At 40.1% G+C, this 13,846-nt stretch overlaps 1 protein-coding gene across 1 annotated transcript; it reads left to right on the top strand.

The window, feature by feature from the left end:
• Positions 1 to 4,353: 4,353 nt before the first annotated feature.
• LOC146988164 (uncharacterized) lies at positions 4,354 to 12,777 on the top strand. Its single transcript, XM_085773220.1, has 5 exons — positions 4,354 to 4,607; positions 7,828 to 8,007; positions 10,293 to 10,763; positions 11,808 to 11,965; positions 12,514 to 12,777. Exons 1-5 carry the CDS (start codon positions 4,547 to 4,549, stop codon positions 12,556 to 12,558), a joined length of 915 nt encoding a protein of 304 aa, XP_085629346.1. The 5' UTR covers positions 4,354 to 4,546; the 3' UTR covers positions 12,559 to 12,777.
• The last annotated feature ends 1,069 nt before the right edge of the window (positions 12,778 to 13,846 follow it).

Here is a 13,846-nt window from a genome sequence, read left to right as displayed (position 1 = left end):
GCTGTGGGAAATAGCGTAACTGGTCAAGGACCACCCAATAACACGGTTAATGAAACAGCAATTTCCAAATTCCCCACATGGTTAACGACAGGGAATATACAAAAAAAAACTGAAAAGTTAACGTGGAAAATCGCCTGTTTTGCGTTTTTATATTATTACTCAGTTACGTGTTTGTTATTAGCCTCCTTGAGTTATCTGCGGAGCTTGAGTCATGAGATGAAACAGCAGCTATTGTGTTTCAGTTTGCTTTTTTTATTATTTAGGAAAGCAAAACCACTTGAATTTTCGTACATCAACAGCACTTGAATCATATGCCCCATAAACGCTTGGAGTAGGCCTAGGTCTTTTACATTGAACATTTAATCCATGGGAGAACCATGGTGTCATGGTATCATTACAACCCCCCCCCCCCCCCAAATAACCTATTACACTCATAAGAATATGTAAACTATAGAAGAATAGAAGATTTTTCAACTTGCAAAACAAGATATATCATATCACATTAGTGTAGCCGATACCTCCCCCTTATGGAAGAAATATTTATCACCACCATGTGTGAAAAATCTAATAGCCTACAAAAGTCTATTAAAAATAACATCATATGAAAATATGCATTAACTCGAACCCTTTACCGAACCCACAGTACATTAAAATATTGCTCTATTCCAGTAATTAGCTACATGTGACCAATAGATTGTCTCTGAAATATTTATTCACACATACAGCAAATACATGGAGGATATAGGATATATAGCCTACAGTTTAAGATACACTTATTCCAGCTGCTTTTTAATCCCTGGAAAATCACAATGCCAACAAAAAAAATACAAAACAATTACAAGAAATTACAGACAGTAACAAAAAGGCAGACAATAATATTGATTACCTCACTGGCATTACAAACAAAACTGTATGCCATCTATCTATCTCTTAACTTACATTGCTGGTCTTGGATAATGTTACAATATAGGCTAATGCCTATTGACTGCTTTGTTGGATTTATATACTTTCTATGTTTAGAATTATACAAAACAATGGGTACCACATTCACATGAGCAGAAAGAGTACCCATAATGTAATACAATAACAAAGATAGAAATGGGAAGACCCTCAACAAGTCAACTAGTAATGAAACCAGCTTTATTCAACATTAACGTGAATTAACACTGAGAATAACTGATGTAATATAAAATATGTCATTGCTAAAAATAAAAAATAAAAATAAAAACATTCAGCATCACTCAATTACACCTTGAAGACATTTTTCAGTGTAATTAATCTTGAAAAGAAATTGGTTTTCAACCTCATCTGTTTAACAAGAACTCTGATGACATGTGGCTGCAAATATAGTGTAGATTTTACAGTTTGTGATTTTCTCAAATAAACGTGTCTTTTCCTATCTCAGCTCTAAAGCAACAGCGCTCCCATGTGGGAAAAAGAAGACATCACAGTAAATTAAAACACAATCCTGAAAGTCTCGGTACTTACACACACACGCACACACACACACACACACACACACACACACACACACACACACACACACACACACACACACACACACACACACACACACACACACACTATTATGGTACACAGCACAGGCCCGCCCCAGATTGTTAACAGACAAGCTATCAAACTGATGTATGGAGACTGAGGCCAATCACTGGAGGTTGGATAAAACAGGTACAAAGCTGAACTGTAAAAAAAAAAAAAACTAAGGGCTAATTAAAGATTGAGGCATGAAAATAATGTGTAATGTTTGTTTTGATTTGAAGGCCTGAATGGAGTCAGCTGTCCTTATGTCAGCAGGGAGCAGAGCAAAGGAGCCCGAGAGGAAAATGCTCTACAGCTATAGGCAAGGCAAGGCAATTTTATTTGTACAGCCCATTTTTACAGTTTGTCTCAAAGGGCTTAAATTTACCCAGCATCATTACCACATCCTCTGCCCTTAGACCCTCACATCAACTGAGAAAAACAGAAGAAGAAATATGATGACAAGCCCTGGATTACGAGGGGGCTAGAAAATGCTTGTAAAAAGAAAAACTTACTTTATAAACAGTTTTACAGTATTACAAAAGAGAGCAATAAGGATAATCAACAAGGCTGATTATCGAGTCTCAACAAACACATTTTTCATAAACCTACAGACCTTAAAATTCAATGATCTTGTGGACTATAAAACTGCTCAAATTATGTATAAAGTAAATAATAATATGCTTCCAGATGGTGTCCAGAGGATACAAACAAATGTGAAACAAAGATGTATATCAATTAAAGGAGTCAATCAATGGAATAGTCTAGAATTAGAAATTAAACTGTGCAACACACTGAACAGATTCAAAAAGTTATTTAAAAATAATATTATTAATAAATATAAAACTGAATTATAAATACCAGTGTGCTCATAAACTGCTGTACGTAGAATATGCAGGTTTTTTGTTCTGTCAAAATTTTTTAAATGAGTGAACGGAAAATGAAGGGTAGGCAAAATAAGATGATGCTTTGGCCTACACCTTTTCAGTCAAAGTGCATTGAATTGCTTGTTGTGTTTTTGTTCTGATTTGTTTTGTTTTGTTTTTTATCTATACTTTTATATTTGTCAATTGTAGTTGTTTTTACAAAGACCGAAATAAACACACTAAACTAAACTAAACTAAACTAAACTACAAGGTTAGCTGTTGCCTTTTTAAGTACTTTCTAGCAACAGACAAGAGTCCTGGATTGTGTAGCTAATCAAGAGCATGAAATGGAGTAAATCTTTAATCAGATCAGACAGTTAAGTAGGAGCAAGTCCATTTATATGCACTTTATACAAAACCTTAAAGTCTGATCTAATATGAACAGGAAGCTGGAAAGGTAAAACTCAAAATTCCTGGATTTGGTCACAAATCTAGCTGAAGCATTCTGAATCATTTGAAGACTTTTACTCCGAGCACGTGGCAGGCCAGAAAACAAAATTACTAAATGAAACGAAGGCCTGGATCAGGATTTGAATGTCAATCATAGAATCCTGTATGTTAACTTACACAGGTAAAATAGATTTGATGATATCTTTAATGTGGCGATCAAAAGAGAGGGTATACCTTGAGGTTTGTGGCTAACTATAAGAAATGACACATTGTCAAGTGTTACTGTTAAATGATTAAATTTGTGTCTATGATGGGTTGGGCCAATGATTAACATCACAATTTTGTCAGAGTTAGGAATCAAAAATTTCTTAGACCTCCAGCTTTGTACCACAGACACATCTCTGACAGAAATCATTGGCCATATGGGCACATACAGCTGAGTATCATCAGCATAGAGTGGGAATTAATTTCATGGTTGCAGATAATTTGGCCAAGAGGAGATATATATAGAGAGAAAACCAAGGACGATGTAGTGTTATCAGAAGAAACACTGTGTTTTATCAGAAATATGACTTAATCCAGGTGAGGGCCAGTCCAGAGACACCACATTTGTTGATCATCAAATACTCTAAGGGCTGTCTCAGTAGGGTGACAGGCTCTGAACACAGACTGGAATAGTTTAAAAAAAAAAAAGATTGTTAGAAGACAAGTGAGATGAAAGCTCCTGACACACAAATCCTTCCAATACTTTAGTGGAAAAAGGAAGTTTATAATTATTGATTACCCAGGATCAAGATGTGGTTTCTTCAGTAAAGGTTTAACAATTATTTGGGACAATGACAGTGGCCAGTATCAATGAATCATATTCAGCACTGAAGGTCCAAGAAGAGGTAGAGCCTCAGTGAAGCCATATATTTTGTATTGGCATGTGTTTTTGTTGACACTTTCAAACAGTCAATACAAATTGCACTTTTAATTCCTTCACCACAAAAGGTGGGCTGGAAAACAGGCTCCACCTTGCCCCTGACAGTATAATTCTGTGCACATAGGCTAATATGATAAAGAACTAGCCTACTATAATAATCTGATCAGTTTCAGAAGTCATTTTCAAGTGCTACGTATATGGACCTGAACTATGATAAATAGCAGAACAACAAATCACTGATTTATATGGAGAAGCCATGCAGCATTGAGTAAGCCGCGCTAATGTTATGGTGTGCCAACCTCCTGATTCACAGTAACACATTGTGTAGCCTAATAGTTTCATGGGTTGCTGTTATACATGCTCTGTGGGGTAGATGTCAGTCTTTGTACTGACTAAGTGGCACAGAGTCAGACCCACTGACTAGTTTGAACAGGGAAGGGAACACGTGGCAGTGTTTCTGAAGAAAGTGTGTGTGTGAGAAAGAGCAAGAGAGAGAGAGAGAGAGAGAGAGAGAGAGAGAGAGAGAGCAACCAGGACACGCACCCTCCTCCCTCAGTCTCTCCAGCCACGCATACACTGACAGAGCTGCTGACTGTAGCGCGTAGGACGGGAGCCTGTACAGCTGCCTGATATTTCTCAGCTGCTCCATTAAAGTGTGGTAGCCTACCAGACTGGGAACGACACTGATATAGGACACAAGCGTCCAGAGGCAACAAGACCAGCTACGACATTTGTTTTTTCTTGTGTACTCACAGAGGAAAGAGAGAGGATGGAGACCAAACTGTGGACTGCTCTTTGTGCGCTGCTGCTCATTCACATGGGATCCACGGGTAGGTTGTGGTTTGTTCTGTTTATTCTATATTTAGTCACTGGATTGCTAGCATTTTGCATACTATTCTTGTTTGTGGTTGCGTAAGTCAGAGTGTAGTTGTGCCAGTAACTGTTATGTTTTAATGTACCAGCCATCCCCTCTTTCACATGGTCACACACTCGTTGCCAAAGGTCACTTTTTGTGGCCATCACACAGGCTTGCAGTCATTTCCTGGAGATCAACCGTCAAACCTTAACTGCTACTTCTTTCTTTCTTTTTTTTTTGTCTTAGCCTGACCCAAACCAACAGCCCCAACATCACTTATTTGTCAGTTGGAAACATGACATTTGATCCCAGTAGGACAAGCTGTGCCAATTTAACCGTCCAATTTGTCCCTAAAAGTAGCCTGTGACGGAAACACACAGTAGCCAGCCTGCTTTCAGGCACCTGTCTTGATTTTTGAGTTGAGATTGAACCAAACAGAGTGAGTGAGAAGTGAACTAGTTCTCCTTGTGACACCATAAAGAGACAGTTGAGTTGGATACCTGTTTTATTTTACACCTTAACATTGGAGACAGGCACCACAGAAAACCAAAGCTCACTTTCATTCTTGCTTCATTTTATTCAAATTGTGTATTTTCTTCAAACACCTTCACATCTTGTCTTTCACATCACTTCCTTGACTACCCCCACATCCCTTCTTCCTCTTACGTACATATCTTACATTCACACACCTTGCACATATCCTGTATGTCACTCTCCCACACCTTCCGCTTTCTCTCCTACCTGTTCCAAAACACTTTTTCCACCCTCCTACTCTCTCTTTCTCTTTCAGCACCTCTCACATAAAAAATAAAATGAGACTCCTGACATTTAAAGAGATTTTATTGGACTGAACTGTCCCATCAGTTCCTTGGGTTGAAATTCAAATGAACAGCACAACTCCACTGGAGGACATTTATTGGCTGTAAATGAGCAGGGAAGTACATTGTGACAAATGACACCTATAACTATGTGCAGCAGCTCAGTGTCGTTTCACTGGCTTCATGCTAATTGGCTCTTCTCTAGCTGCATGAACAGAGCACAGTCCACAGCAGCAGCTTCAGTTTTTACTGTGACTTCACTTATATCACATTGACTGCATGTGCATAAACATACAGTTCTGAAGTAAGACAAAAACCCATGTTGAATGGCAGGTTTGTTTAGATATGGCAGCTCCATTTCTCTTTCTTCATTATTACATTTTTTACATACAAAACCATTTACTGGTCCAATCTAAACCTAGATGGCCTCCTGTTTGACCAATCCGAAACATGCTATATAACAATGATAGCATTAATCTTTATTATGAAGAAGGATTTAACTAAAAGCTGAAGGATCTGTAGAACTGTCACAGATAATTTAGGTGCATTAGTAATAAGTGTGAGAACAAGCAGGTTAATGTTTTCCTTGAAGAAGAGATGCATAATTTGTTACATGATTTAGTAAAGTTCATCTCTTCTTTGGCTGTTTGCAATGTCTAGCACAATTTAATCATTTAAATGTAAATGTTTTACAAGTCTAATGAGCTTTTATTGGTGGATGATGTCAAAGAGCTTGAGTTGTGTTTTAGGATGGGAACTTTTGGAGATTTCTTTTTTGCATAGGAGATGGGACAACATTCTTTATTTGTAACCCAGCATTGATATGCTTGTACTGTAGTATGTATGACTGGAAACATGGACATGACAGGCCAGAACCATGACGTGCTGCTGGAGAGGTCGTACACTGGCTGCCAGTTGCAGATGAAAACCTGAAAAGAGGCTGCAAGCACGGAGCCATTTCAGTCCTGTTTTCAGCTCCACTTAAAAGGAGAAATCAGTTCACGGTGATCTGCACTGCTGACTCCAAAAATTACCACAGTCACACTCTGTAAAACCTGCGCTTCATGCTTGTACAGAAACACTTAGATAGGTCTACAGGAGTCTCCCACAAGAAGGTATTGCTGATGGGCACTTCCAGCACCGAGCACTAAAGCAGCAGCAGCTGTTCCTCTCACTGGCAAGGTCAAGAAGTGAGCCATTCCCCCAGGTACAGGCCTGAAAAACTCTTAGACCCTGTCATTTCTGGACAGAGGAGTGTGCAACAGTGGGAACAGTGGTTCTCTTGATGAATCCAGCCTGTATATACACACATATAGACACACATGTATAGACGGACACACAGACACCCACACATATTACTTAGCAATTGACCTAGGCTGCTCTGATGGAGCTGAAGTAAAGAAACAAGGCTGCTATTATGAAGCCAAGCACCTCTGTCTATTTATGTGTCTGTTTTCGTATCATTTAGAACTCAAACAGGTCTCTGTCTCCGTCTCTGCGTGTGCCGATGAGCTGTGGGAGTGATTATTGAGGTAATGAAAGGCATCACGGCAGTGTGTTACTGAACAGTAACCACATTACATTACATTAGTGCTCTGGTCTTCATCAAAGGGAAGCGGGTAGAAACAGAGATGAAGTCTGGTACAGTGGTGCAAAAGACATCAAGATGAAGAGGGAAGAGACAGAGACGGAAGATCTTCATTAAAATGATATTACTTGAAAGACCAAAATGACTTACGTCACGTGGGAGGCAGTCGATGCCATGCAAAGTAAAAGTTTGTTTATTTTGGCCTCGGAAATGACGTGAATGTCTTTGTGCTTTACTGCAAATTTCAGCTTTTAGCTCAGTGGTTCCAAAGCTCAGTCTGCTGTAGATGAAAAGAAAACAACATATTCTTACAAATTACATATTTTTATACAGCAAATTGCAACAACCATGTGAAGCAACATCTAGCCTTACTTTGTTTTACTCTAAAGGGTAGAAAGCAGATGAGAATCACTCCATTTAGCTTCCAAAGCAAAAGAGCGTCTGGCTTTGCAAAATAAATATGACATCCTCTCCCCTAACAAGACTCTAAACTCTAAACTGTTTGCTCCAGTGAGGCTGCTCACTGATCAGTACAAGACTGTGGTTTACTGAGGATGTTTTAAGTAAACAGTGCATAGTCTGATAATTGTCTTCATTTTTCAGTTTTAAACACTGTTTGGATAAACACTGGCATGTGTTGACAGAAATACTCTATTATACTTCAGATGACAGTATATACACTGTCCCTATATTTGGTTAGAATAATGGGCAAATCACTTCTTCATGTATCTAAGAATGTAGCTGGCCATTCACTGAATTGGGCACTGTCCTCTTCTCATTACATAAAGTTGACAGCAAACCTTCAGGAAGTCCTCTTGGTACTGCGGTGGCTACTGAGGCAGCTGCTGTGGCCACCAGTCATCCTCCACCACTGAACGGCCCTGACACAACCACAAGTTCCAATGGCACCAGCAGTTTGAGCAGCAACACCACTTCACCCCAGACTACTGGACTGAAAGAAAATAATGGTAACTATTCTTCCCAATATTATAAGACATGAGATGTGAAGACAACTTGATACGATGTCAGAGATGGTTATTAGGCTATATCTGCATCTGAGGTTTGTCATAGCAGACGCACACGTCACATCAGAGGTGTTTAACAGGAAGTCAAGCAGCAGTTTAAGATCTAAGTCCATATCTGTACACTTCCTGTCGAAAAGTGGGTCACAGAGGAAGTTACTGGCACGTCACAAACACACAAAGGTACAGAGACCACAAGCTCAGTCAAAACTAGTGCACAGAGAGCGAAAAAATATTTCAGAGATGGTGAACGAAAGAGTGACATAAAGAGGTAGTACAACTGGGTTTACTGAGAGTAATTTTAAATATACTTGCAGAAAAGTTAGCACTGAAGCAATGGTGTTGAGGAGAGAAGTGATTAAATACTGTGTGACTTTTCACAAAAGGGTGAGAAAGGTAGAAATGAAATCCTCCTCCCCCTCCAGATACACAGCCTCTCTGTTTTGCTCTCTCTTTTTTTGTGCACACATCTGTGCTGGTTCACACATTAGACTCAGTGACATGTTCACAGGATGGCACACATTTTTAGCCAGTTAGTTTGTTTTGTGCAGAAAGACAGTTGGCATGAAGACGGTGTAAATAGCTGATATTGTCTGCCTGCATTGCACTACACTATAGTGGAGCTCAATAGATTTTAAAGAGGAACTATATAGGATATGTAGCTTAATTATGCTACATTTTTACCATAATTAAACAGCTTCGGAGTAATTGTGATGGTTTGATAATTGGCTTAACTTGACTTACGAGGGAGAATGGAGGCTCTCTGCCTTTCACATGCATGTCAATTAGGCCATTGCGTATCTTAGCTGAAAAACAACTTTGCCAACTATGTCCCAGCTCTTGTCTCTGTACACCGTGACACCATAATCTTTTGTTTATGACCGATTAAACTACAAATATACACGTCGTAACATCATATATCACTATGTACCGCACTATTGATTGATTTCTCACCAGCGTTGTTGTAAACAAATGAACATGGCCGAGAGGAGGGTCAGCGAAATAGCGGAATAGCAACCTGACTTACATAGTTCCTCTTTAATTTGTGGGCTACTGAATACTTTAAAGGGGACATAAAAATATCACTCTTATACATATTTTACATCTATTTTACATATATTTGGGTGTTTGTCTTGCCTTCCGGTCCCCAAAATGTGAGAATTGACAAAAAAAAATTGTAATGTGCAGGCTCCCTAGATTGAAATCCATGTGGTTTTACGAGCTGTTCCCTCAGTTGTCTGGTAATGATGTAATTAGTTTTTAAATTTGCATATTACCACCCCTGGTACCAGTAGAAGGGGCGGGGCAAACAGTGGTTAATTTGCATTTAAAGGGACAGACACTGAAACCAGCCGTTCTGAACAGGGCTATTTAGAGAGGATGAAAAGAGATGTGATGTTTGATCCTTGGGGGATTTTGACCAAAGCATGGCACAGACATGTCTTTAAGACACCTGGGGACTATTTTAATCTGTGGGAAATGGGCAGAATATGTCTCCTTTAATAAGTCCCCATTCAAGCTGGTGGCTGTGTGTGGCTGCACGGTGGTGTCTTGACCTCAGTGCCAACCCCATCCTGCTGAACTTCTCACGATGTCAGCACTACCATGCTGACATTAAGTCATTATGAACCTCACTCATGCTAGCTGAAGTTTGTTCAGTAGTTTATTATGGTAACATCCACTGATTGAAATTTCTGGCCTGATGATGGTGTTTTATTAGTTAAAGGAGCATCACAGTTCCAAGGCCATAATCTTGTAGTTCTTGGGACATATGTGAAACTCAAATGTCAAATTTACAGAGGAAGTAAAGACAATCAGCGGGATCATCAGGGTCCTCTGGAACAGTTTACAAAGGGACTGTTTTTTTTTTGTCACAGAGAAGTTCATTATTGGTTTCCAAGAGTAATTTTTCAATACTGTGTCATAAATAAAACACAATTTCCCCTCAGTAAATTGAGGTTGAGGCAGAAAATGCATGTCAAATGTCATATGTCATGTGCAAAAATGAAGCTAAACTACCGGCAAGGCTTGATGTCACAGGGAAAGTGTCATATAAAACGTGTCTATTGAACTGTCCCATTATTTCATCATAATCCTCAGTGAGCATACACATCAGTGTGTGTGTAGTAGGCAAGTGTCAGCATGCTAATAGCATATATGCAGTAAGCAGGGCAGGTAAATCTAGACTTGTTCCAGTTTTAGATGATGACATTGTCTTTCTTTTTCTGTAGATACCAGCACTGTCTCTCCCTCAGTATCTGTCGCTCCTGAAAACAATGCAAACGAAACAAACACAAACAAAACAGAAGAATCAACCCCGCCTCAAATGATTCCTCCCATGGGCAATGACACCACTTCTCACATCCCCCCTAACACCACCACCACCACCACCACCACCACCACTACCACCACAACAACAAACTCCACACAAACAACTCACAGTACCCCTGTAGCCACAGAGCCAAACAACGCATCAAGCCGTCCTGCACCTCCAGACTCCCCCTCCCCCACAGTGCAGTCCACAACACACTCATACACTACCACTGCCACCACTATCTCTACCAGCACCCAGTCCACTTCAACATCCAGCACCAGCTCCTCTCAAGAGCCCAAGGAGTCCACGGTAACCCCGCCGAGCAGGACCTCCACCCAGGCCAAAGCCCACGTTGACACCCCCTCCCAGCTCAACGTGGGGGGTGACAGTAAGTACATTACATCTTTGTGTTTTGGGACATAAATGTGTTCTGGACTATTCACTGGCTGGATATTATAACAGAGACAGAAGTGAATTGGCTTTAGAAAAAAAGGCAAAGCTGTGCTTTGTTTTCTAGCACAAGCACACACACACACACACACACACACACACACACACAAACCACACATCCCCCACACATCTAGATCTTCTACAAGCACTGTCACCACCAAGCACTCCACAATTATGGCTCTGTTTGGGAACAAGACAGAGAGAGTCATGGGACTCAGGCCTGGGGAGTGCTCCGTTTACCCTACTTTTTCTGTCTGCCTTTATCTGTTTGTTATTGGTATACTGTAGATAACTTTTCTTTTTAAGGTCTGTTTCTAGACTGTGGCTGTCACCATTAAGAAAAAAAGGAAGGAAAAACTGATAAACTTTTCTCAGACCAGCCTGTGTGAATACGGCCAAAATATAAAGTCTTTCTGCCTCTCTCAGTCTGTGTGGTTTTATTAGGCCATGCTTGGCACCTCGCCTCTTTCCATTAGCCAGAGGAACAGGGAGCATTCGCTGCTCTGTGGTGGCTGTTACTTTCAACCAGAGGACCAAAAAAAAAAGAGTGAAGTTTACAAAACAGAATTCCATAGCAACATTCATAAACACAATCCCCTCTGACAGAGCCATACAAACACAACAGACCTCAACAGAAAAAAGTCAGAGTGGATGAAGTTCTGAGCGATTAAACAGCACTTTGCTATACTCTGATATATGCTATCTAAAGTCAGGACCTATTAATACATGTACTGGCTCAAGAGTGAGGTCAAGTACTGTACGGGTACATTTAACATCACCATCCTGTGTTTGACATTTCTGTCCTAAGCTACATGATGAACTCACGCTCAACAACATAGCACCTATATTTAGCTCCAGTCGCAGCATCAAAAAGCTTTTTAAGACACTGTAACTCTGCAATTTAATACAAGTTTACTTGAGCTGTAGTGCCCTATTTAAGGAATGGGCCTTGCTCACACATGTCCTGTGTTTTTTGTCCCAGTGACGATGGGCCGCGAGTCTCCCACATTAGACCCTCTTCTGGCCGGCCTGGTGTCAGCCTTCATCATCACTGCTGTCATCATCACTCTGCTCCTCTTCCTCAAACTTCGTAGACGACAGAACCGACCAGAGTTCCGCCGGCTGCAGGATTTACCTATGGTGACTAATGACTTCCCCTAAATCATTAGTGTTAGGGTTTAGTTTTCATAAATTATTTGAATTAAAGAAATTTCCAGACAACTGATCATAAACATGCAGAAGGAATGCAGGATGAAGCTGTACACATGACTGTAGGTGTTTTTGGTTTACACAGACTATAGCCTTAGGTGTTTTGTGCATCTTGACGTATAATCTTTTCATCCACCTACTGCAATGTAGTGAATGCTGAGTGGTTTTAGAGGTGTCCAGGAGGCGCTATTGAGGCATTTTATCACATGATACTGGCGGGACAAAAGTAATTTTTTGAAATGGTTTTCACCAAAGTTTTGTAATTTTTTAAGCATGGGAGAGCCCTCAAAAAGTCACCTCATTCATCAAATATACAGCAAGAAAACAACAGGGTCCTCATATAGACATTAAGGCTCTAATAACCTTTTACAAAGGACAACCGTACCATAACATCTATTGTATTATCTAAAATGGGGTCACTTGTGTGTATCATATGTGTAATCATACGTGTAATTAGTTGATATGTGTTTTTTGTGCAGGATGATATGATGGAGGACACACCCTTGTCCATGTACAGCTACTGATGGAGGGATACCTGAAATATTTGGTGCCTATACTCTCCTTCAATCCAGGCTCAAGCCACATTCACCAAAATTTGCACCAACCAGTAAGAATCCTGGGTAGATGTGAGCACACTCTGCTCTGCTTTCATTTATCCAGATCACTTACCTGTAGGAAAGGACATTGTCGATTGTCGAAGCTGAAGAGGAAGATGAAGACATCACCCATGATGGGGTCCCTTTTAAAAGAAAAGTCTATTTTGATGGCTTTAATTGCAAATTATGGTAACATCTCTGTTCTATACTGTATGCTTCATATTTTCCAGCTTCTGGGGTTGTGGAATATATTTTGATTTCCCTTGAGATGAAAAGCAAATGTGTGAAGCACAAAGCAGCATCATCAGTCACACCCGGACGCCTGACTCTGCCTGTTCTCCTAGACTCCTGGTTTAACTTCCCTGAGACAGTTCATGTTTCAAAAAATGATCTAGGAGACAGAGAAAAGACAGGAAAAACACAGGGCCTGATTGGTGAGTCCATGAGGTTTTTGCACTTTAATTTCGGAAAAAAGTGGAAAAATATTTAATGAGCGTGAGAACAAAATAGGTTTGTGCGCATACATAGAGCAAGTGCAGGTATAAAAGTGTGCATGTATGTGCGTATGTGTGTGTGTGTGGTTGGATGTATGTTTTTTGGAGGTTATATTTAAAGTGTTTTCTATGGTGAAGGTCCTGCTGCCTGAGTTTGTTATGTGCAGTGCTTCTTTCTTTCCTGGAGTCCTCAGTCCAGGAGAGAGTGCCTTACACAGTACAGGAACAGCTTTCATTGTTCCCTGTATTGTAGATTGAAACCGACTAACTTCCAGATTTACCAGTCATTCCCAGTAATTAGTGCAAATCCATTTTAAATGCACACTCAGGGCCAGGTAGCTGCTCTGACTTGCCTGAGTTTGAAGACTAGCCTAAAGGGTGTTCAACAAAGCACTCATTTATACGATGACAGTTGCAGTTTGAAATCAGCCAGTGGCCTTTCCACATCATGTTTGCGTGGTCCTGTGCTTTGTAAATACTACTGATGAATGCATCATGCAAAGACAACTTTATGAAACTCTTTTATCTTACGTTGCTCAGTTCACCAGACACAAATTAACAATGACACATGGACTGACCTGAGAAGGCAAGTTCAGAAATATTCCATTGATTTTACTGTGTATAGACCACACTGTAGTTCACTTTACAAATGTGCAGGGAAGTGAGATACATACAGGACAACAGAAAAGAGTCCCATCAATACAATACATACATACTTCCTG

The sequence above is a fragment of the Trachurus japonicus genome, chromosome 4 (assembly GCF_045865225.1).
Source record: "Trachurus japonicus isolate A0001 chromosome 4, Traja_1.0".
NCBI lineage: Eukaryota > Metazoa > Chordata > Actinopteri > Carangiformes > Carangidae > Trachurus > Trachurus japonicus.
The sequence above is the reverse complement of the archived record's forward strand: the minus strand, read 5'-3'. Positions and strand labels throughout refer to the sequence as shown.